Source organism: Jaculus jaculus, chromosome 13 (assembly GCF_020740685.1).
Source record: "Jaculus jaculus isolate mJacJac1 chromosome 13, mJacJac1.mat.Y.cur, whole genome shotgun sequence".
NCBI classification, from domain to species: domain Eukaryota; kingdom Metazoa; phylum Chordata; class Mammalia; order Rodentia; family Dipodidae; genus Jaculus; species Jaculus jaculus.
Genome location: NC_059114.1, coordinates 4,951,318 through 4,976,272, shown reverse-complemented (window position 1 = coordinate 4,976,272; position 24,955 = coordinate 4,951,318). Strand labels below are relative to the sequence as shown.

General features: G+C 46.8%; 1 protein-coding gene across 1 annotated transcript; it reads left to right on the top strand.

Annotated features, from left to right (window-relative positions):
* The first annotated feature begins 3,345 nt into the window (after window positions 1-3,345).
* Mrs2 (magnesium transporter MRS2) lies at window positions 3,346-23,514 on the top strand. The gene is made up of 11 exons (XM_004669986.2): window positions 3,346-3,580; window positions 5,650-5,723; window positions 9,812-9,848; window positions 11,242-11,354; window positions 13,421-13,594; window positions 14,279-14,409; window positions 17,449-17,565; window positions 19,656-19,808; window positions 19,971-20,088; window positions 20,603-20,716; window positions 21,109-23,514. Exons 1-11 carry the CDS (start codon window positions 3,448-3,450, stop codon window positions 21,217-21,219), a joined length of 1,275 nt encoding a protein of 424 aa, XP_004670043.1. The 5' UTR covers window positions 3,346-3,447; the 3' UTR covers window positions 21,220-23,514.
* Window positions 23,515-24,955: the final 1,441 nt, after the last annotated feature.

Sequence of the window (24,955 nt, the reverse complement as noted above, 5' to 3'; positions counted from 1 at the left end):
GGAGAAAGAGAAATCACCAGTGAAGATATTCAACAGTGGACACTGAAAGCCTTATATTTGGCCAGCCAGGCCAAATGAGCCAATGGGTGCTATAGTGGCATGTCTGTCATGGTGGAAACCAACTGCCCTCTAACTGGACTGGAGGCCCGCTCCATGGGAGGGAACACATCCCTGATACTGAAAACGTAAAACAGGGGTAGTCATGAGCCCTAGGGCTGTAATGTCTGTTGCTGTCTGGCTAAATGTATATTCTATGCTTACCAAACTGCCCAGTAAGCACTTCTCTTAATGTTCATACCCTTATATTAACGCTACTCTCACTTTTGTTAAAGAATCTTCTCTTTTCAGATGGCAGTGACCTTGGGATGACTCAGAAGGCATCATGGTGCTGGAAAGAAGTGACAGGAGTGTTCAGTACTTCAATATCTCTATCACACCTTCCAAGTCTCAGGGTCTATTGCAGAAGAGGTGGCGGAAAGAATGTAAAAGCCAAAAGAAGGGCAGGACTCCTTACAATGTGCTCCTCCCAGACACAAAGTGGCCTGGATACCCATGACCTCACAGTGCCTGACACTACCTACACAAGACCATAATAATAGGAGAAAAAGATGATGACATCAAAATAAAAGAGAGACTGATTGAGAGGGGAAAGGTATATGATGGAGAGTGGAGTTTCATAGGGGAAAGTGGGGGGAGGGAGGGCATTACCGTGGGATATTTTTTATAATCATGGAAGTTGTTAATAAAATTTTTTTTTGAAAAAAAAAGTTCTGGGCTGATAGTAGTGCTCAAATTACCAGAACTAGGGTGTGCAAGGATTTACCACTGTGTAATCCAGCTGTGTGCTTCTGATATTAATTTTTAAATTCCCTGCATCATGGAAGTCTCCAAGAAGCAGGGGTTAAGAAGATTGTTTTAACAAGCCAGAGCTCCTGTGGCAAGCCTAAGAACACCATGCTCCCTCTGGTGGCTAGATTCCTTGCAACTCTGACTGTTTATTCTTTTGGTCTTTTGAAGTAGGGTCTCATTCTAGTTCACACTGATCTGGAATTCACTATGTAGTCTCAGGCTGACCTCAGACTCACAGTGATCCTCCTACCTCTGCCTCCCGAGTGTGGGGATTAAAGGTGTGCGCCACCATGCCTGGCTTTATTGCTTTTTAGAGGCAGGGTCTCTCTCACTCTAGCTGTAGCTCAAACTCACGGCAATCCTCCTGCCTCAGCCTCCCAGGCGCTGGAATTATAGACATGAGCCACCACTCCCAGTACCTTATGATTCTTTAAACATGGGAAAAACTCTCCCTTGCACCTTCAGGTGGACTCAGATCCCAGAGAAGCCCACCTGCCAGTGGAGATACAGCATTTAAGCGGGGAAATGGGCCTAAGAAGCTGAGACTCCTGGTTGTGGATAATTGTCATAAATGATAGGCATAAACTGGAATGTATTTTTAGGTCATTAAAACATAAAGAAAATACAATCTAATGGTGCTGGAGTCTGACACCATTACTTTTGTGTGGTTTTTTTTTTTTTTTTTTTTTTTATTAAAACCTACCCAGAGCCAGTTGTGGTGGCACACACCTCTAATCCCAGCACTAGGGAGGCAGAGGTAGGAGGATTGCCATGAGTTTGAGACTCCATAGTGAATTTCAGGTCAGCCTGGGCTAGAGTGAGACCCTACCTTGAAAAACCAAAACAAAGAAAAAGAAAAAGAAAGAAATGCCCAGAAGCCGGGCGTGGTGTCACATGCCCTTAATCCCAGCACTAGGGAGACAGAGGTAGAAGGATCACCATGAGTTCAAGGCCACCCGAAGACTACACAGTGAATTTCAGATCAGCCTGGAGTAGAGCGAGACCCTACCTCACACAAAAAACCAATAAACAAAAAAAGAAAGAAAGAAATGCCCAAGAGCCATACACCTATAATCTCAGTAGTTGGGAGGCTGAGGTAAGAGGGCAGGAGGATTACCGAGAGTATGGAGGCCGGCCTGGGGCTACCCAGTGCATTTCAGTGACCTAAGCCAAACATCATGACTCTTCTGTGAAGCCTTTTCTCCATCTACTCCATCCTATTCAATCGCCCAAGTCCCCAAACCCAAACATCATAAATGGTTCAATATCTTCTTAGCATCGTGTGAAAACTGTGCGACAGGTCGTATTACTACTGTTAGGGGGATAATCGATTGGTTGACAGGGTCTCATGCGGTCCAGGCTGGTCTTGAATTCCTCATCCTCCTGCCTCCACCTCCCAAATACTGGGATCACAGGCGTGCACCATCATACCCAAACGGTTAGTTTCTCTTTCTTCTCTAGCAAAAATTTAGAGCAGCCGGGCGTGGTGGCGCACGCCTTTAATCCCAGCACTCGGGAGGCAGAGGTAGGAGGATCGCCGTGAGTTCGAGGCCACCCTGAGACGCCATAGTGAATTCCAGGTCAGCCTGGGCTAGAGTGAGACCTTACCTCGAAAACAAACAAACAAACAAAAATTTAGAACAGCATCCCTTAAATCCGTTGATTATGTTTGGTCACACTGAACTTATGTGGATCTAAAAGAATGACGTTAACTTCCCTCCACTTCTTCTTTTAGTTTATTATTTATTTATTTGAGAGAGAAAGAAAGAGGCAGAGAGAGAGAGAATGGGTGCACCAGGCCCTCCAGCCACTGCAAACGAACCCCAGATGCATGCATGAGTCCCCTTGTGTACCTGGCTTACGCAGGTCCTGGTGAATGGAACCAGGATCCTCTGGCCTTGCAGGCAAATGCCTTATCCACTAAGCCATCTCTCCAGCTCACTTTCCTTCACTTCTAAGTTACAGATTTCATTATATACACAGACACTTTCTAGAAAGTGCAGCAGATGAGCCACAGAGTTTAGTTACTCTTTGCACAGCTAAATAGTAGTTAATAGAAGTAACTGACACTTGGGCTGGAGAGCGGTTTTAAGGCACTTGCCTGAAAAGCCAAAGGTTCGATTCCCCAGGACTCACGTATGCCAGCTGCACAAAGTGGCGCATACGCCCGGAGTTCGTTTGCAGCGGCTGACGGTCCTGGCGCGCATCTTGTCTATCTGTCTCTTTCTCTCTCTCTCTCTCGAATAAGTAAATAAAAATTAAAAACAAAAAAATAAAGAAAGAATTGGACACTGGACAAGCTGATTTGATGACACTCAAAGGCCAGGATTGGGCGCTCCCTCATGCGCAGGCGCCAGCCCCCGAAACACGGGACTCAAACTCCCATCAGCCACCGGTACAAGAGCCACGCCTCCCCGGAGACATTTGTGAGCATGCGCCGCCAGTAGGGCGCAGGCGCGGCGCTTCCGACGCATGCGCAGTGCGCAGCGACCATCCCAGGGCTGGCTGTGCCGGGTCTCCCTCCCCGGACAGAGCAGCCACTGTCCGGCATGAAGGGCTGGGCTGCTGCCTCTTTCTCCTCCTCCTCCTCCTCCCGCCATGGAACGCCTGCGGAGCCTTTCCCGGCTCCTTCTCCGGGCCGGGCCGCTGCCCCGGCGGACGATGTGCGCCATGGCCTTGGGTCTGACCCCTGGGGCCCGTCGGGCGGCCTCCTGCGGACCCCGCGCGGCAGGTACAGCGCCCCCTTTCGGCCGCGGCCTCTCCCGCTCTGCCCTTGGGCACTTGACAGCTTGCACCGGAGCCCCGAAAATTGAAGTTGTTTTGTTTGCTTTGGGCTGTTGGTTGGTTGAGAGCGAGTCTAATTATACAGTCCAGGCTGGGCTCGAGCTCATAGCAGTCTTCCTGCCTCCACCTGAATACCATGCCAGGCAGTGTTTTTCTTTTTTCAATTTCTTTCTTTTTTTTTTTTTTTTTTTTTTTACTTTTTTGGTTTTTCGAGGTAGGGTCTTGCATTAGCCCCAGGCTGACCTGGAATTCACTGTGTACTCTCAGGGTGGTCTTGAACTCTCAGAGAGCCTCCTACCACTGCCTCCCAAGTGCTGGGATTAAAGGCGTGCACCATCACACCACGGTAAGGCAGCGTTGTTCGACTTTTAAAATTTAACCTGCGAAGTAATGGGTTTTATATGGCATTTTCTTTTTCTGATATTTTTATTTACTTGAGACGGAGTGTGTGTATGGGTGCTCCAGGGATTCCAGCCACTGCAAACGAACTCCAGATGCTTGTGCCACTTTGTGCATCTGGCTTTACCTGGATATGGGGGGGAATCAAATCCTGGGTCATTCTGCTTTGCAAACAAATGCCTTTAACTATTGAGCCATTTCTCCAGCCATTTTTTGGCTTTTTAAAATGAGTTTACAAAGTAATGGCCTGTATATGGCATTTTATTTCATATATATATAATTTTTTTTTTTTTGAAGTAGGGTCTCACTCTGGCTCAGGCTGACCTGGAATTCACTATGTAGTCTCAGGGTGGCCTCGAACTCTCAGCGATCCTCATACCTCTGCCTCCCGAGTGCTGGGATTAAAGGTGTGCACCACCATGCCCGGCTCTATATTTTTATTTTTAAGATTTTCATTTATTTATTAGAGACAGACAGAGAGAATGGGCATGCCAGGGCCTCTAGGTACTGCAAACAAACTCCAGATGCATGTGCCACCATGTGCATCTGACTTAATGGGACCTGGAGAATTGAACCTGGATCCTTAGGTTTCCCAGGCATTTTATTTGGGTATTTGGGGACAGAACCTGGGTCTGTAGCCTTTGTAAGCAAGTGCCTTTATTTATTTTATTTTTTTCTTTATGTTTTTTCAAGGTAGGGTCTCACTCTAGTCCAGGCTGACCTGTAATTCATTATGTAGTCTCAGGGTGGCCTCGAACTCATATCAATCCTTGTAACTCTGCCTCTGTACCTCTGCCTCCCGAGTGCTGGGATTAAGGTATGCGTCGCCACGCCCTGCGCAAGTGCCTAACAGCTGAGCCTTCTCTTCAGCTCTCATATGGCATTTGCATACATTGTTCTTGTTGTGCCTCCTTTCCTTCTACTCCTGGTCCTCTTCCTGGATTTAGTAGCCCCCTTATTTAACCTGCCTCCCTCCCTCCCTCCCTCTCCCTCTCTCTCTAGCATTTTGAGGCAGTGTCTCATGCTATCCCAGCCTGGCCTCAAAGTCACGACCATTCCCCTTCCTCAGTATCTTGAGTGTTGGGATTATAAACTTGAGCCACAGCTCCTGGTTTAGTAAATCTGACACTTTAGCTGGGCGTGGTGGTGCACACCTTTAATCCCAGCACTCAAGAGGCAGAGGTAGGAGGATCAAGGCCACCCTGAGACTACATAGTGAATTCAGGTCAGCTTGGGCTAGAGTGAGACCCTACCTGGAAAAACAACAACAACAAAAAGTAAATCTGACACCTTAGTGGTTTTATGCTACAGTAATCTAGGTTGTCTAAAATAGATCCTACCAGTAGCATTTGTGTGAAGTCTTTAAATTTTCCAAAAATGCCAGAGCTTCTCTTTGAGTCCCAGTGCTCTATTATATGCATTTATCCATTGAACTCTGAAATGTGAGTCAGTAAGGGAGAGGGTGCTGGAATCCAAAAATAACAAGTGTTTCTTTCTCCTATCCAAAAAGCTTCAAAAATCAATGAAATAGTCTGAAAGGCCTCCACTTACTGTGAGGGTTGCCAATTAGCATATGGCAAAAGCAGACATAATACGTTCTCTTCATTCTTTCCTCAGGTGAAGTGCACCGGTTTAGAACTTCTGACGCCTCTCAAGCCACATTAGCCAGTGTAGCCCAGGTGTTCACTGTGGTGAGTGCATGGGACCCCCAGCAACTTACACCGTGTACTTCCCAGGTTTATTAAGTTGGGGTTAGGTTGTTGGGCAAGGTGTTCTTTTTTTTTTTAACTTTGTAATTTATTTGTGTATTTCAAGGAGAGAGAAAGGCAGATAGTACAAGCGTGCCAGGGCGTCTTGCCACTACAAATGAACTCCAGCTGTATGCTCCACCTTTTGCATCTGGCTTACATGGGTTCTGGGGAATCAAATCTGCATCCTTAGGCTTCGCAGGCTAGTGCCTTAACCACTAAGCAGTCTCTTCAGCCAGCCCCTGTTCTTACTTTTTTAATGAGAGAGAGACAGAATTGGTGCACCAGCACCTCCAGCCAGTGCAGTCAAACTCCAGATACACATGTCGCCTTGTGTGCTTGCATGACCTTGCGAGTGCGCCACCTTTTGCGCCTGGCCTACATGTGGTTTGGGGAATGAACATGGGCCCTTAGGCTTCATAGGCAAGCTCTTTAACTGCTAAGCCATCTCCCCAGTTCTTTTTGTTTGTTTTTAAATATTTTTCTTTATTTATTTGAGAGAGAGAATGGGTGTGCCAGGGCCTCCAGCTGGTGCAAACGAACTCCAGATGCATGTGCCCCCTTGTGCATCTGGCTTAGGTAGGTTCTGGGGAATTGAAACTGGGTCCTTTGGCTTTGGAGGCAAGTGCCTTAAGCACTAAGCCATCTCTCCGGCTCTGTTTATTTATTTTTGAAATAAGGTCTTGTGCTGACCTGGAACTCACACCGATACGCCCATCTCTGCCTCCGTATGTGCCACCATGCCCAACTCTTGTTTATTTGTCTTGCATTATACATCATGGGCCTGCTAAAATTGGCTTAATGATATTCTTGAAGCTAATAGTGACTTTGTCTTTTGTAAGACTAGAATGACTGCTAGTGACTGTGTCTCTTACAGGACTAGAATGACCCATTCAGATAAGAAAAAGAAAACTTGTGGGCTGGAGACCTGGCTTGGCAGTTAAGGCACTTGTCTGAGGGCCCAGGTTCAATTCCCCAGTACCCATGTAAACCAGATACATAAGGTGGTGCTTGTGTCTGGAGTTTGTTTGCAGTGGCCAGAGGCTATTCATTTTTTCTCTCTCTCTGTATCTCAAATAAAAATAAATAAAAAATGTCGGGCTGGAGAGATGGCTTAGCGGTTAAGCGCTTGCCTGTGAAGCCTAAGGACCCCGTTTCGAGGCTCGGTTCCCCAGGTCCCACGTTAGCCAGATGCACAGGGGGGCGCACGTGTCTGGAGTTCGTTTGCAGAGGCTGGAAGCCCTGGCGCACCCATTCTCTCTCTCTCCCTCCATCTGTTTTTCTCTCTATGTCTGTCGCTCTCAAATAAATAAATAAAAAAAAATGAACAAAAATAAATAAATTAATTAATTAAAAATGTAAAAAAAAAGTTAATTTTCTACCAAGTACACTTAAAAGTAACTGATTCTGGCTCATTCAGATGGTGGAAACTCGGCATCAGGGCTGGTTAGCTCAGCCCCCCCCATTCATAACCTGTAAGTGACCCCAGTTTGGGTCTCTGGGTGGGCTTTGTCTCACTCCTTCTCATGCGCAGGAGCCCTCAGGGCCCTTGTATGCCCTGCTCTTTCTCTCAAATAAATAAGTAAAATAAAATACTTTTTTTAAAAAATACAATCATTGCTGGGCGTGGTGGCACACACCTTTAATCCCAGCACTTGGGAGGCAGAGGTAAGAGGATCGCCACGAGTTCAAGGCTACCCTGAGACTACAGAGTTAATTCCAGGTCAGCCTGGAACAGAGTGAGACCCTACCTCGAAAAACCAAAAGAAAAACCAAAAAAAAATATATATATATATAATCATCAAGCAGGCGTGCTGGCGCACACCTTTAATCCCAGCACTTGGAAGGCAAAATAGGATTAACATGAGTTGGAGGCCACCCTGAGAATTCCAGGTCAGCCTGAGCTAGAGCGAAACCCTATCTTGAAAAAAAAAAAAAATACAGGGCTGGAGAGATGGCTTAGCGGTTAAGGTGCATGCCTGAGCAGCCAAAGAACTCAAGTTCAATTCTCCAGGTCCCATGTTAGCCAAATGCACAAGGGGGCACACATGTCTGGAGTTTGTTTGCAGTGGCTAGTGGCACTGGCACCCACATTATCACTCACTCTGTCTCTCCCTCTCTCTGTCTCAAATAAATAAAATAAATATTAAAAAATAATAATATAAAGCTGGGCGTGGTGGCACACACCTTTAATCCCAGCACTTGGGAGGCAGAGGTAGGAGGATTACCGTGAGTTCGAGGCCACCCTGAGACTCCATAGTGAATCCCAGGTCATTCTGGGCTAGCGTGAGACCCTACCTCAAAAATCCAAAAAATAAAAATAAATATCAGTTTATATTACCTCTTTCAAAAAAGTATCCCATTAATGCAAAATAATATAAAGCTAGCCTATATTATACGAATGTAAAGGTTCTCTTACTAACATTTTCCCTTTTACCATGGTGTTCTATGCTACTTAAATCCTACTGATTTTATCTTTGCTTATGAGAAGCAAGCTAAGGTTATATTGTGGATTTTTATTCTCTCCTTGCCAGCATAGCATGCATTCGTTTCCAAAGCCACAGCCTAAGATTCATATATCAGTTATGACTAGATCTTAGATTATGTTTTTTCTGAAAACATATTTTGTAGTCACTAGTACAGCCCAGCTCTGCCCAGTCCAGAGATTTATTACATGGCAAACAGGACTGTGGGTAGGCGACAGGCATTACGTCGTCTGCTGTACAGGGCAGGGTGCATCATACGCATCAGGTGCTTTCTTCAGACTGCCGCAGGAGGCCTTTTCTGTAACTATTAACTCTGCAGTGTCTGCCAGAGACCACTTAGCCTCAAGTACACATTTAGATGCATGAAATGCCATGCTTGGCCCTGGTCTGCTGAGAGGAATCAAGGACAGGAGATAGCGTAGGGCAGTGTCAAGAGATCCTCAGCTAGCCTCAAGTACAAGTTTACACTCACAAAACACTGAGAAGAATCTAGGAGGAAACAAGCAGGGCAGTGTCAAGTGCTTGCCGAGGACATCCTCAGACCAGAGGGTTGTTTGTAACTCCACTTTCTGGTAAAAAGCCCTTGTAGGGGCTGGAGAGATGGCTCGGTCAGTAAAGTGCTTGCCTTGAAAGCATGAGAACCTGATTTCAATCCCTAAAATCTACATTAAAAAAAAAAAAGTAAAAGTAAAACCAGGGCCAGAGAGGTGGCTTAGCAGTTAAGACATATGCCTGCAAAGCCTAAGGACCCCAGTTCGATTCTCCAGGTTCCACGTAAGCCAGATGCACATTGTGGTCAATGCGTCTGGAGTTCATTTGCAGTGGCTAGAGGCCCTGGTGTGCCCATTTTCTCTCCCTCTCTCTTTCTCTTCTCTGCCTCTAGTAAATAAAAATAAAATCTTTTTAAAAAAGAAAAGAAAAACCAGGTATGGTTTTCAGTGTGCCTATGATCCCAGTGCTGGGAGGTGGGGACAGGCGGGTCATTGGTCAGCAGTCCAGCCTACTTTGTCTTCTGCCGCGCGTGCACCTCGTGATCGTCTGAGGCTCCTCTGGCCTCCCAAGTGACAGCTCACATGCAGAGAGAATTTCCAGAGGTGGATGTGACATCCACGTTGGTGTCCCTGTGCCTCTCAGTGCCAGTGTCTCTTGTAAGCAGCCCTCCAGAGGCACTCCTCCAGGGGCCCCTCAAGAGCCTTGCAAAGCGTGAGCGCTTCCCCTCTCAGGGGCAGCTCAGCTGTGGCTTCCCTCCCGGTATCTGATTCCTTCACTGGGTCAGGTGCCCAGCAGCCCACCTGTCAGTGTCCATTGTTACCTCGCGACAGATCTAGCACTGCTTTGATCAATGTCTAGAGGAGCCAAGATGGAAGGTTAATCCAAAGTCAAGTTTATGTTAGCAAAGGAAAAGGAATTGTCTTCTACCCCTTGTATGTATTGACTTGGAGGAGGTCTGGCCTGGTGTAGTACTGATTCAGAAATTTGAAGCTGTTTCTCGATACTACAGTGTATTGAGGGAAAATAATACTTCGTTTTATGATCTCTTTTTAGACAAGGTTTGACAAAGAAGGAAAAGTTTCTTCCTTTGGTGAGTATCAGTTCTTTCTTGTCCTTCAGTCTTCAATACTTGGGTCTGTGCATTTGTCTCAGAACTGTTTGCTTGTGGCAGGAGCCACTTGGCTCTTGGTATGTTTAGGGAACATTTTGGAGCAGAGCTGGAGGATAGAGCCTCCTTTTTCCTTTTGTTTGTTTTCTGTCGCTCTTCTTGCCTTTTGCCTCCCTTTCCACAGGTTTCAGATCGACACACATCACCCACTGCTATTGCCATGGGTGGGAGGCTGTTAGGACTGGGCAGTGTATGACGGCTCTGCCTGCCCTCTGTGGCCAGCTACTCTGAGGACTGAAGCCAGGGCTGGGGAGATAGCTTGGCAGATAAGGTGCTTGCCTACAAAGCCAAAGGACCCAGGTTCCATCTTCTGTACCCACATAAAGCCAGTTGCACAAAGGGGCACTTGCACCTGGAGTTCATTGGCAGTAGCTAGAGGCCCTGGCATGCCCATTCTTTCTCTCTCTCTCCCTTGCAAATAAATTTATTATTATTATTCTTTTAAAGAAAAGTGGCTTCAGGTCATTTCCCAGTCCCTTACCTGTGCTGTGTGCCCCCTTCCAGCCTGCCAAGGTCCTAGAGTTTGAAGCTCGATGTCTCCTTCCCGGCGTTGTCTTCTAGTAGCCCTGTCACTGCTGTGACTGGATGCACAGGCGCTACTGTCCTCAGTGTGTCTTGAGTTCTCTCTCAACTGCTGGACTCCTAGGCAGTAAATTCAGTGTGCAGCTCAGAGTGAGTCCTGACTTACCACACCCAGTCACGAATGAGTGGAGTAAAAGGCATGTTCTAGGAGTGCCTGTCCACAGGCAGAGGTGGTACTGCGGGCTCTACAGATACTCAGCTGCACGGCTTCTTGTTTTGAGACAGGTGCTCCTGAAGCCCAGGCTGCTCTTGAACTTGTATGGCGCTGATGGTGTCCTTGAATTTCTGATCCTTCTACCTCCATCTCCCAGATGCTGGGGTTACAGGCATGCTCTGTCACATCTGGCTTGTGGGGTGATTGTGATCAAATTCAGGGTCTTGTACATGTAGTTAAGCGCTCCACCACCTGAACTGTGTCTTCAGCTGTGGTTTTTATATTGGTCTCAAGGGGCTTCTGAGCACAGAGGAATGTTAGGAAGTGTAGGAGAGAGGAGAAGGGAGTAAGTTGAGTTTGTTGTTTAAGGTAACTTTAAGGTATTTGAGGTGGAAGTACTTATTAAAAGGATTCATCTTGGCCTTCGTTTCTGGGAGTGAAAAGCAGCTGCAGAGGGGCCTCTGGGGACACCTGGGTTTCAGAACCTCAGTCTCAGCTGGTCAGAGGGGCTGCTGGGGACACCTGGGCTTCAGAACCTCAGAGTCTCAGCTGGTCAGCTCACATTCTGTTTCTCCCTAGAGAAGAAGAAAACGGAATTGTACCAGGAACTGGGACTCCAGGCCAGAGACCTGCGGTTTCAGCATGAGATGAGCATCGCGACCAGGAACAACAGGGTGATCGTGAGGATGGAGGTATGGCCTTGTCCTCGCCCGCGGCTCCCACCCGCCTGGTGAGGAAATTAATTAGAGTGGTCAGTGGAAGCAGTCTGCTCTCAAGTGATTATCCTCTAGAACATTCTTCTCTCCTATTCCTGCCAGCACCCTTCAGAACGTATCTCATTATGTATTTCTTTGTGCAAGCACATGTGCGTGTGTGTCTATGACTTTGCCAGTATGTCTTGTCACTGCAAATGTAAACAGTATCTCCTGGATGGAGAGAAGAATACATGTGGGATTACACAGATTTAACAGAAATCCAAATGACTGACTATGTGGTCTACTGTGCAGTCTCAACTTTTTGTATAAAATTTCTCAAAAGAAAAAATGTATAAAGAAAACCATTTCTAACTTCCATGCAACCCATATAGTAGTCACAGGCCACCACTTCTCTTTTAACAGAAAAGATTTTAGAAAAAAAAAAAAAAATCTGGGGCTGGAGGGATGGCTTAGCAGTTAAGGCACTTGCCTGCAAAACCAAAGGACTCAGGTTCGATTCCCCAGAACCCACATTAGCCAGATGCACAAGGGGGTGCACGCTTCTGGAGTTTGTTTGTAGTGGCTGGATGCCCTGGTGGCTCTCATTCTCTCTCTCTCTCTTTCTCTGTCAAATAAATAAAAGGGCTGGAGACATGGCTTAGCAGTCAAGTACTTGCCTGTGAAGCCTAAGGACCCCGGTTCAAGGCTTGATTCTCCAGGACCCACGTTAGCCAGATGCACAAGAGGGCACATGTGTCTGGAGTTCGTTTGTAGTGGCTGGAGGCCCTGGCAAGCCCATTCTCTCTCTCTCTTTCTCTGTTGCTCTCAAATAAATAAATTAATAAAAAATTTTTAAACAAATAAAAAATAAATAAAACAAAATAAAGTTGTACTTGAGCTGGGTATGGTGATACCTGCTTTAAAAAATAAAATTGCTAATTTAAAAAAATTCTGATTTCATTCTATTCTAATTTGAAGCACTAAGGCTGTCTCTTGTTTCTCTAATGTCACATTACATCAATAAATTGGTGCTATTTTAAAATGGACTTGTTTGTTTCCATTGGAACTTAAAAATACAAGCTTATATTTATTTATTTTTTAAAATTTTTTTGTTACTTTTTATTTATTCATTTGAGAATGACAGAAAGAGGCAGATAGAGAGAGAAAGAGAGGATGGGCGTGCCAGGGCCTCCAGCCACTACAAAGGAACTCCAGATGCGTGCGCCCCCTTAGGCATCTGGCTAACATGGGTCCTGGGGAATCGAGCCTCGAACCGGGGTCCTTAGGCTTCACAGGCAAGTGCTTAACTGCAAAGCCATCTCTCCAGCCCCAACCTTATATTTAAATGATTATAAATAAACCAAGTTGTTTCTAAAAGTCTGTCCAGAACTTGATTTTGCTTTTTTGGTTGAGTTAGTTGGCTGGCCGGGTGGTTGGTTGATTTTGTTTTGTTTTTCTCAGACAGCAGTCTTTCTGCCTCAGTTTGACTCACACCCACTTAAATTTGAATAAAACCTTATAATTTCCTTCATGTCCTGTTTTTCTCACAGTTGCCCTGCTGGTGTTTTTGTTTTTACTTTTGCTTTGATTTCATGTAGCGAAGGCTAGCCTTGAACTCACTATGTAGCTAAGGCTGGTCTAGAACTCCTAATCCTCCTGCTCCCATCTCCCAAGTGGTATGATGTAGGTACACACCTACACCATGCTCAGCTGAAAGCTTTAATAAATACACGGTTCGTGTAATGCCAGGTCTACCAAAGTGACAGATTATCAAGTCTGACATGCACATGCGTTTTCCTTCCTTCACAAAGATATGCCTTTACATTATCTGTATATGTGCTCATGAGCATTGATTTGGTTTAATTTTAATCTGAAATTAGTAAAGATGATGCACCCAGTTTTATGAATTTCATATTTTCCTATAGCTGTACAACTAAAGATCTGTAAGTATACTGATGTGCCTGTGTATACATTATGTGCAGAGGTATGTTTAGCTGTGTGTATATGTATGCATTATGTGCTGATCTGTGCGTGTACTCAGGTGCCTCCTTTGTTTCTTGCAGTATTTGAAAGCTGTGATAACCCCAGAGTGTCTCCTGATACTAGATTACCGGAATCTGAACTTGGAGCAGTGGCTGTTCCGGGAACTGCCATCCCAGCTGGCTGGAGAGGGTCAGCTGGTCACGTACCCGTTGCCCTTTGAGTTCAGAGCTTTCGAAGCACTCCTGCAGTACTGGGTGAGCCCGTTTTTCTTCTCCTCCTTGACCTTGCTTCTGTCGCAGGTGCTCTTGGGGTTGTTAGAAAAGTTGGTGTTCTTTCAGTGACATTTCTCTGAGTGTGTTCTGGACATCGGCCTGGAAGGAGAAAGGACTTAATTCTTAGATGTTATGACCCAATCAAGTAGATCCAAAGGTTCTATGGTGCAGAGGAGAACATTCATTGAAGTGTATTTCCAGTTAGCTCCCCTTTGTGTCTTTATTTAACAAGTTTTGTGGGTTTTGTTTGGCTGATTTTGTGGGATTTTTTGAGAGAGGTTTAGGAAGCTTTTGAAGTTCTGTAGAGGTTAGAGCTTACAGCACTTAGAAGGAAAGTGGAAAGAGTACTGCCCAAGGGAAGGCAGAAGCAGGGTTGGTGGAAATGGGGAAGACCATTTGTGAAAGCACGCGTGTAGGGGAAAGCACCAGGGCCTCTTGCCACTGCAAAGGACCAGCGGACACTTGTGCCACTTTTGTGTGTGGTTTATGTACATGGCTTGGCCTTTCTCCTCAGCCCCTGGGATGTAGTTTTTAAATCTATAAATCAGTGTTTCAGCATTAGTATTCTGAAATGTTATCAGTATGAATAATGTTTAATCAAGATTTGCTGATGCTAAGTTCTAAAAGGTTGTTTTGATTCTTATGAAAGGCCATGTTGTTATCTAGATCAGCACCCTTCAGAGCAAACTTAATGCCCTGCAGCCAGTGATCCTCGAGACACTGGACGCCTTAGTGGACCCCAGGCACTCCTCCGTGGACAGAAGCAAGCTTCACATCCTGCTGCAGAACAGTAAAAGGTGAGGGCGGCGCACCTACTGCACAACAGTAAAAGGTGAGGGTGGAGCACCTACTGCAGAACAGTAAAAGGTGAGGGCGGCGCAACAGTTGGGAGCTGAAGGCAAGAGCCTTCGCCTCCTCGGTCCCCTCAGCAGGTAGACGCTTAGCACAAGTGACACACTAGTGTGGCTCTTTCCCTGAGAACGACTCTCGGCGTTCACTGTCAGCGTCTTCAGCACAGTCTGGGTTGTGGAGTGGGGCGAGTAAGTCAGGGTTCTGCTATCTGTCTCAGGCTGGCCTCAAATTTGCAGCATTCTGAGTTCTGGTATTTGGTTTTAAAGTATGTTTCACAGCTTTTGTTTTGGGTTTTCGAGGCAGGGTCTCGCTCTAGCTCAGGCTGACCTGGAATTCAGTCTGTGCTCCCAGGCTGGCCTTGAACTCATGGTGATCCTCCTACCTCTGCCTCCCAAGTGCTGGGATTAAAGGCGTGCGCCACCATGCCTTTGACTTTTTTGGCCCATGTTTTTATCTTTTTTTTTTTTTTTTTTTTGTTGTTGTTTGTTTGCTTTTTTCCTGAAGTAGGGTCTCACTCTAGCTCAGGCTGACCTGGAATTCACTATGTAGTCTCAGGGTGGCCTTGAACTCAAGATGATCCTCCTACCTCTGCCTCCCAAGTGCTGGGATTAAAGGTATGAGCCACCGCACCTGGCAAACAATGTAACTTTGAAAGTCACCCAAGTTCTATATATAGCAATAAAGACATTTTAATGAAACTGAGAAGTCCCATCCACACTTGCATGAGTATTACTGTCTTTTTCTTCAGCATGTCTCTGTTTCCCTTGATGTCTGTGCCTAAATTCATATTGAAATCTTTTTCTTATAAACCCCAGGGTTAGGGAACTGGCTCGAAGATACAGGCATGCTTTGCTGTGCAAGCATAAGGACCTGAAAGGGCCCGAGTTCTGTCCCCAACACCTTGTAAAACTCTGGGCATGGCCACCCATGGTAACCCAGTGGGAGGCAGAAGTAGGAGAATCATTAGGGCTCATTGGTCAGCCAGTATGACCAAAAATGCAGCTCTGGTTCAGTTAGAGAGACTGTCTCAAGGAAACAACATGGAAAAGCCAGAGAGGGCACGTGATGTTTTCCTTTGGCCCCTGCATGCGGCCTCCTGGGGTGCACACACATGTATGCACCACACATGCACACCACACATACTATATACACATACCATATAAATAAAACGAACTCCAGGGGCTGCAGAGATGACTCCGTAGCTAAGGCGCACTTGCTTGCAAAGCCTAATGATTCAGGTTCAGTTCCCCAGTACCCACTTAAAGCCAGATGCACAAAGTGGCACATACATCTATAGTTCTCTTACAGTGGCTAAAGGTTCTGGCATGCCCATTCTCTCTCCTCCCCCTATCTCTCTACGCTTGCAAATAGATAATAATTAAAAAGAACTCCATTTCTACTTTTTAAAAAAGTCTTTAGTCCCAGCATTCAGAAGGCAGAGGTAGGAGAATTGCTGTCAGTTTAAGGCCCCCTGAGACTACATTGTGAATTCCAGGTCAGCTTGGGTTAGAGCAAGAGCCTACCTTGAAAAAACAAAAATAAATAAATAAATTCCAGACTGGGTGTGGTGACATATGCCTTTAATTCCAGCACTCTGGAGGCAGAGGAAGAATTGCTGTAAGTTTGAAGCCAGCCTGAAACTGCAGAGTTCCAGATCAGCCTGGGCTACAGTGAAATCATACCTTGAAAACAATTTTTTTTAATAATAATGAATTCCCAAGTCAAAAAGTTTTATTTCACAGTGATTATATATTTACTTTCTTTGAAAGTTTTTATTGATAAGCTCCATACATATACACAATGTACCCAGATCATAATCCCCTCCTGCAGTCCTCATTTCTCCCTCCTTCCTGATCCTTCCTCCCCTGAACCCCTTTCCAACAAGCCCTTCTTCTATTTCAGTGTCACTGCATTTGCTCTCCTGTTAGGCAGCTCTTGTGCAGTGACGTCAGCACTGTGAGGTCGTGAGTGTAGCAGCCGCCTTTCATCTGGAAGGCGGTGTTATAGAGCACTCCTCTTCACTCTTTGGCACTTACATTCTTTCAGCCACCTTTTCCCCAGTGTTCCTTGAGCCTTGGCTGGTGTGATACAGGGCATGTTGTTGGGCACAGTCCATCTATTTAGCCAAGTAGCAGCAGTAGCTTCCCCAGCCATAGGCTTTTGAGCAAGCTTTCAGTACCAGGTGTGAGTAAGCCTCAACTCCAGTCAGGTCTGTTGGTCTTCCCCCATAACAGACATAGCTCCATCGCACCAGTGGGCACGTTTTGCCTGGCTGGCCAGCGGGGGCCATTGCTAGTTTAAACTGTTGATGCCTTTTCTCCCCCAGCAGGCTGCAAAGCACTTTCCAGCACCATATTAGCCAGTCAACATGGAGAAGGCTTCCAGCTCAGCTTCACTTTGATTTCTCATGTCTTGCGACCAAGGATGTATTGTCTTCAGCAATAGGGTCTTACCTAGTAGTTCTGGTGGGCAACCAGGAGCCTTGGCAACTTCCTGCGTTGATTTGGGGGTGTTTGGGGGCCTCTCTGACCAACACTTCACTGGGACATAGCTAAGGCTGGCATGGGATTTTTCTGTAACAATCAGTGGCTTCTCATTGAGCATTATCTTCCCTACAGAGTATTTCCACTCAAACTCTTGTGTATGTTTTTTTGTTTGTTTGTTTGTTTTTTGTTTTTCATGGTAAGGTCTCACTCTAGCCCAGGCTGACCTGGAATTCACTATGTAGTCTCAGAGTGGCCTTGAACTCATGGCGACCCTCCTACTTCTGCCTCCCAAGTGCTGGGATTAAAGGTGTGCACCACCACACCCAGCTTGTATGTGGAATTTAGATCACTGAACAATACTACTGGTTGATTGAGTCTGGGGATGATGAAATTGGAGGGTTCTTGCTGGTTATTGTACATGAGCAGGAAGTAGATCTAGGAAGGTACAGTGAAATGTCAGGCTCACACTCTCATCGTTCTGTGCTCCTGCTCCTACAGCCTGTCGGAGTTAGAGACGGATATTAAGATCTTCAAGGAGTCAGTGCTGGAGATCTTGGATGACGAGGAGATGCTAGAGGAACTCTGCGTGACCAAGTGGAGTGACCCGCACATCTTGTGAGTATGCCTCTCGCTTTCTAAATCATTCCTTCAGGATGTGTCTTCCATAGACAGTAGGACATTTTTCTAGAGTAAACAAGCATTTTTTATTCCAGTCACCTTTTCCCTTGGATTTGATCCAGCTTGACGCAGAAATACCAAGTACACAGTGCGTGGGATGACACAGCACTGTAAAAAAAGGCACTTTCATAGAGGGAGTTACTTTAGTAAGCAGCACATTTCCAAGTACTCACTCTCCGTGAACATGAGCTAAAATCCATATCAAGCCAGCTGTGGGGGTGCAAGACTTTAATCCCAACACTCAGGAGGCAGAGGTAGGAGGATCACCATGAGTTCGATGCCACCCTGAGACTACATAGTGAATCAGCCTAAGCTAGAGTGAGACCCTACCTCGAGAAACCAAAAAGAAACATATCAAAATGTTTTTAAAATTTCTTTTTTTTTTTTTTTAATTTTTATTTATTTATTTGAGAGCAAGAGACAGAAAGAGGCAGTTAGAGAGAGAGAGAGAATGGGCATGCCAGGGCTTTCCAGCCACTGCAAACAAACTCCAGACCTGTGCGCCCCCTTGTTCATCTGACTAATGTGGGTCCTGGAGAATCAAGCCTCAAACCCGGGTCCTTAGACTTCACAGGCAAGCGCTTAACCGCTAAGCTATCTCTCCAGCCCACCAAAATGTTTGTAAGACCAGTTGTGGTGCACGCCTTTAATCCCAGCACTCAGAAGGCAGAGGTAGGATCACTATGAGTTTGAGGCCACCTTGAAATTACATATTGAATTCCAGGTCAGCCTGGACTAGAGTAAGACTCTGCCTCAAAAAAACAAAATAAATAAATAAAAATGCTTTTTAGGGGCTGGAGAGATGGCTTAGAGGTTCAGAGCTTGTCTATGAAGCCTAAGAACCCCGATTCAAGGCTCGATTCCCCAAGACCCACGTTAGCCAGATGCACAAGGGGGTGCACGTGTCTGGAGTTCATTTGCAGTGGCTGGAGGCCCTGGCACGCCCATTCTCTCTCTCTCTCTCTCCATCTGTCTGTTGTTCTCAAATAAATAAATAAAAATAAAAATAAATTTTTTAAATGTTTTCTAGGGCTGAAGGGATGGCTCTGCAGCTAAAAGGCATTTGCTTGCTAACAGCCCAGGTTCAGTTCCCCAGACAGACTGGCACATGCATCTCTGGTTCATTTGTAGCAGCAAGAGGCATTGGTGCACTAATGCTCACTCTCTTTCTCTCTCAAATATATAAATGAGTTTAAAAATATATTTTATTTATTTGATAGAGAGAGAGAATGGGCACACCAGGGCCTAGACTCACTGAAAATGAAGTCCAGAGGCTTGTGTCACCTTGTGCATCTGCCCTATGTGCATACTAGGGAATCAAACCTGGGGCCCTAGGCTTCGCAGGCAAGTACCTTAACTGCTAAGCCATCTGTTCAGCCCTGGGGAAAAATAAAAAATTTAAGTTTTTAAAAGGGAAAAAAAATCCCTCCAAAATAAAACAAGTATATGACCCCAGAGCCATTGGAATTCCTACAGCAGTGACCAAGATGAGACAGTCTAACTACTGAACCTGTCATGTGCGAGGGGCGGGCGCTCAGGCCACCTGTAGCGCTTCAGAGCGCTGCCTTCAGGCAGACAGCCGCGTGGGGAGGGCAGGGCCATGGCCCAGCACCGCTCTGCCTTGTGGGCTGTGCAGGGACACTGGCGTCAGCTCGTAGCCACTTCTGCCATCCAGGAGGCGGGAGATCAGTTACCCTCTGCTTTGTATTCTGCAGGAGATGCTTTTCGTTTTGGTTTGGTTTGCTAGGGGGGTTTGCTCTAATTCGTCAGGATTCCCATTCGGATTGGGCTGTAACTGGTGGCCTGTGCTTACATAAGCGTGTCGCTTGAGGCCAGGGAACACGAAGCCCTCCAGCCTGTGCAAGGGGGGGCTTTGTCCTAGTCATGTTCGGGTCAGTCGGCAGCCTCCCACAGCCACAGTCACAGCAGAACAGGCAGAGGCTAGTGTTGTCCTGGGGACCGAAGTTGGGGGACCAGTCACGTGGTGCACATAGCGGAGCCTGTTATGACTGAACTTTGGCTTGAAGTGAAGAGAGCAGCAGCGGCATCGACCACGCCGAGGAGATGGAGCTGCTGCTGGAGAACTACTTCCGGCTCGCCGAGGGCCTGTCCAACGCCGCCCGCGAGCTCCGCGTGCTCATCGACGACTCCCAGAGCATCATCTTCATCAACCTGGACAGGTCAGGAGCCTGCGTGGACTAACTGTGGGTGCCCGTTGGAAGACAGTTCCTGTAAAGTCATGTATTCCACAAGCGGGCTTTCGTTGTCAGCAGCGCAGAGTGCGGGGGGGGGGGGGGGGGGGGGTAAATGGCTGTGTGTCTGAGCCGGTGTTCTCCCCCCAGCCACCGCAATGTGATGATGAGGTTGAATCTTCAGCTGACCATGGGAACCTTCTCCCTTTCCCTCTTTGGACTCCTCGGAGTTGCCTTTGGAATGAATTTGGAATCCTCCCTTGAAGAGGTAAAATACCTTATTTTAATAAGGTAGGGGTCCCTTTTTAATGCTTAAACGATCAGTTGTTAGTAGATTTAAACAAAATTCTCTGCAAGCACAGAGAATGGTTTTGCTCTAGGGCCTCTTGCTACTACAAACTAACTCCAGAGGCATGCACCACTTTGTGCATCCGGCTTTCTGTGGGTACTGGGAAATTGAACCCAGCCCATCAGCCTTTGCAAGCACGTGCCTTTAACAGAACACTGAGCCGTCTGCAGCGTGTGGTGCTTGCTGCTGTGGCAGGAAACCCGCAAGCTGTAGTGCTTGCGCTTGGTTCTGGGTTCAGAGTCCTTAGCTGTGCTGCTGACGTGTGTGTGTTCAGTGCTTCTCCACTGGGACTCGCTCCTGGGATCGTGAAGGGCTTTACTGAAACTCTGCTGCAGTGATAGCGGAGGAGATTTTGTGCTTGAACTAGCTCGAGATTTTCTGTCCAGGAACCCTCCCTAGCCTTTGTGCTCAGAGCAGCTATGCTATCTTTCAGGACCATCGCGTGTTCTGGCTGGTCACGGGCATCATGTTCATGGGAAGTGGTCTCATCTGGAGGCGGCTGCTCTCATTCCTTGGAAGACAGCTGGAAGCTCCTCTGCCACCTCTGGTATGAGGGTGAGGCTGTGGATGTCAGTTGGCACAGGCTCGAGCCCCGGATCTCCCCTTAGTTTGCCCGCCCATTAGCTCAGGCAGCGTTACGTTCTAGGGAGAGCTGAGTGAGGTCAGAGGTTCCCCCATAGAGACACAGCTCCTTCCCTGGAGAACGTCGGCCAGGCTGACCCATTCAGACAGACGCAGTAATTGTACTGTGAGGTCTTGTCATATCTGTAGCGTGCCCATGAAGAAAAGGCATACATTTTACCTCCCGTTTTCATTGTTGTGTCTGAAGATGGCGTTTCTGGAACGAGTTCCAGAAGGGCTACAGTCCCTCCCTGTCATTCTGCTGCTGGCTTTCCTTCTAAGAAGACACAAACTAAGATAATTTCCCACTTTATTTAGATGGCCTCTTTACCAAGAAAGACTCTCCTGACAGAGAAAAGAATGGAGCTGAGAAACAGCCTCAGGCCCGATGGCCTTGGAGCCGCCAGGACCGTCCTGACAAGCCGCTAGCAGCAGCCCGGTGGAAACGAGTCTTTTCATACTTCGGACGCAGAGGCTGCTTTCGTCACGGAGTCGGTCACCCAAGAAGCGGCTGACACTCACATTGTGTCTGAGGAGTGATACATGGTAACCACTGTACCAGAACTTAACCACTTCCAGAATTCTGAGAAGCCAGGTGCTCTTCGGAAAGATAAAATTTTATTTCTTACCCACCTTGAATACTATTTTATGGACATGAGAGGCATGGAGAGATTAGTTTTGTGCAAGAATACACTGTTGTGTTGATCTTGCTATACATATCAAAAGCAGCTGCTTCACGCTGAAGGGAGCCCCGGGGGCTCACCCCACCCCATCGCAACAGGATCAGGTGCTGCGGGTCTCATACAGGGAGTCCAGTTTGTGTGACTTCCCCAACTCAGGTGACCACAAAGCTAGTGCAACTTGTTGACCTAAAAACAAACTCGGAGTTCAACTCTGAAGTTAGTCCTTGACATAAACTTATTTTTTCATATTTGATGACCTCTTTTATATATAAGGTAAATAAGTATAATATCAGCACTTAGGTGGATAAATTCTAGTCAATCGATATTTTACTTTTCTAATTCCCCATACTGTTTTTCTTTGCTTGCTTATAGAGCCTTTAGAAGTAAAGTTGAGAGGACTTGCTTCCATTCTGTTATCATCTTGTAGTTGTTTTGATAATTGCTTGAGTTTTAGAGATTTTTATACCACCTTCCCCAGAAGAAATGTATATAGCTTCATTAGTCTACCCCTCAAACTATTTATAGATGGGCTGTAAAACTCTCAGGTAATGTTAAAATTACGGCATCTCTTTATTTTCACAATCAGAGGTTGCACTTAAAGCATGGCTACCCCAGATGTGGCAGTTCACAGCTGTATTCCCAGGTTCAGAAGGCTAAGTAAGGCAGGACGATTGCCACAAGTTTAGGGCCAGCTTGAGCTACAGAGTAAGGCTGGCTCAAAACACCAAAGAAATGAGTAAATTAGAAAGGTCCTAGCTCAGTGGTGCCATGCTTGCCTAGAATACATCCACCCTGCAGCGTTGACGTCCCTCCCACCCTAATTACCTGTCCCGGGAGGAAGATCAGGGGCCCATTCACCAGTGGTTTAGTGATGGGAATAAAAATGAGATTCCAGGAGAGAACAGGAAGCTGCAGTGTGCAGTTTCTGCCCTCTTGTGTGGGATTTGAGAAGCTGTTCCAGGGAGGCCAGAGGGTAGTGTGGCAGGAAGCAGGCTGGCCTGGACTCGGAGCGCTGAGTGCCCTGTGCGCTGACCAGGTCTGGAACGGCCCAGCCCCGCTCTCTTCTGCACACTCCTCAAAGCTCAATGTCACTCCGCTGTGATCTGTGTGAAGTAGGAATCCCAGAGGGAGACATCTGTTCAGACAGCCCCCAGGGTGTCATTTCCCGTGGGGAGTGTGCTCGTGAGCTAGTGCCGCAGTCAGCTGCCCCCCAGTCAGTAAAGGACAGAACTGCTGGTTTGTGCAGTTCTTAGCGGTGCTTAAGCAGGGCTCCTAAACAAACGTCATCTCACTCGTACGGAGCCTCCCAAAACAGGTCTGTTGGTTTTAAATTTCAAACTGAAATCATAGAATGCAGTCCCTGTATTTTAAAAGAAAAGTGATTCAGTTCCGTGTGCTGGGATATATGAATGAGCAAGCAGTCACCTCCAGCCCTGCTGAGCTCGAGCGAGGAAGTGGTGAGAGGCACTGCCCTGGCCTCCGTCAGAAGGGCCCTGGGCAGACATGTGCAGAGCATGTGTGACTCTTTGCCTGGCTTTTCTCCATCGAGCTCTCATTACCCAGCTGTTCTCCTGTTTTTGTTTTTTTGAGGTAGAGTCTCCTTCTATCCCAAGCCAACCTGGAACTCATTCTGTAGTCCCAGGCTGACCTCGAATTCACATAGATCCTCCTACCGCTGCCCCCTGGTGCTGGGATTAAAGATGTGTGCCTGCCTGGCTACTATCAAGCTATTTATTTTGATGAGCTATTTGGAGTTGTACGCATCTTGAGTTTTTGTTCTTGCATCAGTTAAGGTTTCACTTGGAGTTATGATTTACTGTCATGGCATTAGTAATAGCTGCAGAAGTGACACAGTGGACAATGCGTGGAACAGAGAACCCAGAGGCCTGAGCTTGCCCCACGCCCACCTGCAGCCGTTCTGACCGCAGGGTCTGTGAGAAGAAGACAGGAAGCAGTTCCTTCGTGAAGCATTGAAGAAGGTTGTTCCGTACAGAGAGCGGAAAGGCAGAAATACTGAAATAAAGATTATTGAGTTAAACCACTCAGTCCACATTTGTGTGAATGAGAATCCTAGGTGATATTTCCACTTCAGTTATTAAGCTTTTTTTTTTTTTTTGCATGTCTGTGCCTGTTCACATGTGTGGGTGTCATGTGCATGTACACCCAAGGAAAACCTTGGGTGCCTTCCTCAGGTGCCATCTGCCTGCTTGTGGAGCAAGGTCTGTCACTGGTCAGGAGTTCACCACTTAGGCTAGCCTGGCTAGTCAGCTCAAGAGATCCTCCTGTCTCCACTTCCCCAGTGCTGGGATTCCACATGTATACCACTGTGCCCTGCATTTGTGAGGGTGCTGGGGATCGAACTCAGGTCCTTATGCTGACACTGCATGTATCTTACTGACTTAGCTATGTCCTTAGGCCTAGTTACTCAGAATTTTAGAGTGAGTAGAACTATAGTTAATGCTTGGTGTTGCAGTCTGGTTCGCATTGCTGGTAGAAATTACCCAACAAGAGTAGCTTCTGGGAAAAAGAGATTTATTTTGGCTTACAGGCTCGAGGGGAAGCCTCACGATGGCAGGGGAAAACGATGGCATGAGCAGAAGGTGGACATCACCCCCTGGCCAACATAAGATGGACCACAGCAACAGGAGGATGTGCCAAACACTGCCATGGGGAAACTGGCTATAAAGCCTATAAGCCCGCCCCCAACAATACACTCACTCCAGGAGGCATTAATTCCCAAATATCCATCAGCTGAGGAGCTAGCATTCAGAACACCTAAGTTTATGGGGGACACCTGAATCAAACCACCACACTTGGTGTAAGGAATTTTAAATCTGCTAGTTGGAATAATTACTTAGCCTATCAATGAGCTCGAATTCCATGCACTGCTTTGTGCATCTGGCTCGATGTGGGCACTGGGGAGTAAAGCCCTGGTCGTTAAGTTTTGCAGCCAAGCTCCTTGTCCACTGAGCATCTCTCCAGCCTCCTAACCTCCCTTTTGTTTTTATTTTTAAGTATTTTATTATTTATTTATTTGAGAGTGAGAGAGAGATTAAGAATGGGATGCACCAGGGCCTCCAGCTACTGTAAATGAACTCCAGATGCATGTGCCCCCTTGTGCATCTGGTTTATGTGGGTCCTGGAGAATAGAACGAGGATCCTTTGGCTTTTCAAGCAAATGCCTTAACTGCTAAGCCATCTCTCTGGCCCTACCCTCCCTTTTAATTAAAAATAATTGTTCAAGTAGATAAAGCTGCCAAAAATCATCCAGAGGAAACTAGAACATTCTTACATGGTTTTTGTTGTACCCTCAGGACCATGCCACTGGACACCTCAGAAAACAGGTGTCCTCTGGTGTGAGCCTGTTACCTGCTGTTCTGCCCTGCGCCGTGCTCCCGTCTGAGCCACGCGCTCCTCCCTCCGCCCCCTTCAGCCTTCACGCCTCAGCTGGGTCTGTCTGCAGTCCCCAGAGAAGCTGAGTG

Bases quoted from the DNA above. Each gene is read 5' to 3' on its own strand.
- Mrs2 (XM_004669986.2), top strand. From the start codon at position 3,448: ATGGAACGCCTGCGGAGCCTTTCCCGGCTCCTTCTCCGGGCCGGGCCG. The intron at 13,595-14,278 runs GTGAGCCCGTTT...GTTGTTATCTAG, and splicing joins AAGCACTCCTGCAGTACTGG to ATCAGCACCCTTCAGAGCAA. The intron at 19,809-19,970 runs GTCAGGAGCCTG...TTCTCCCCCCAG, and splicing joins ATCTTCATCAACCTGGACAG to CCACCGCAATGTGATGATGA.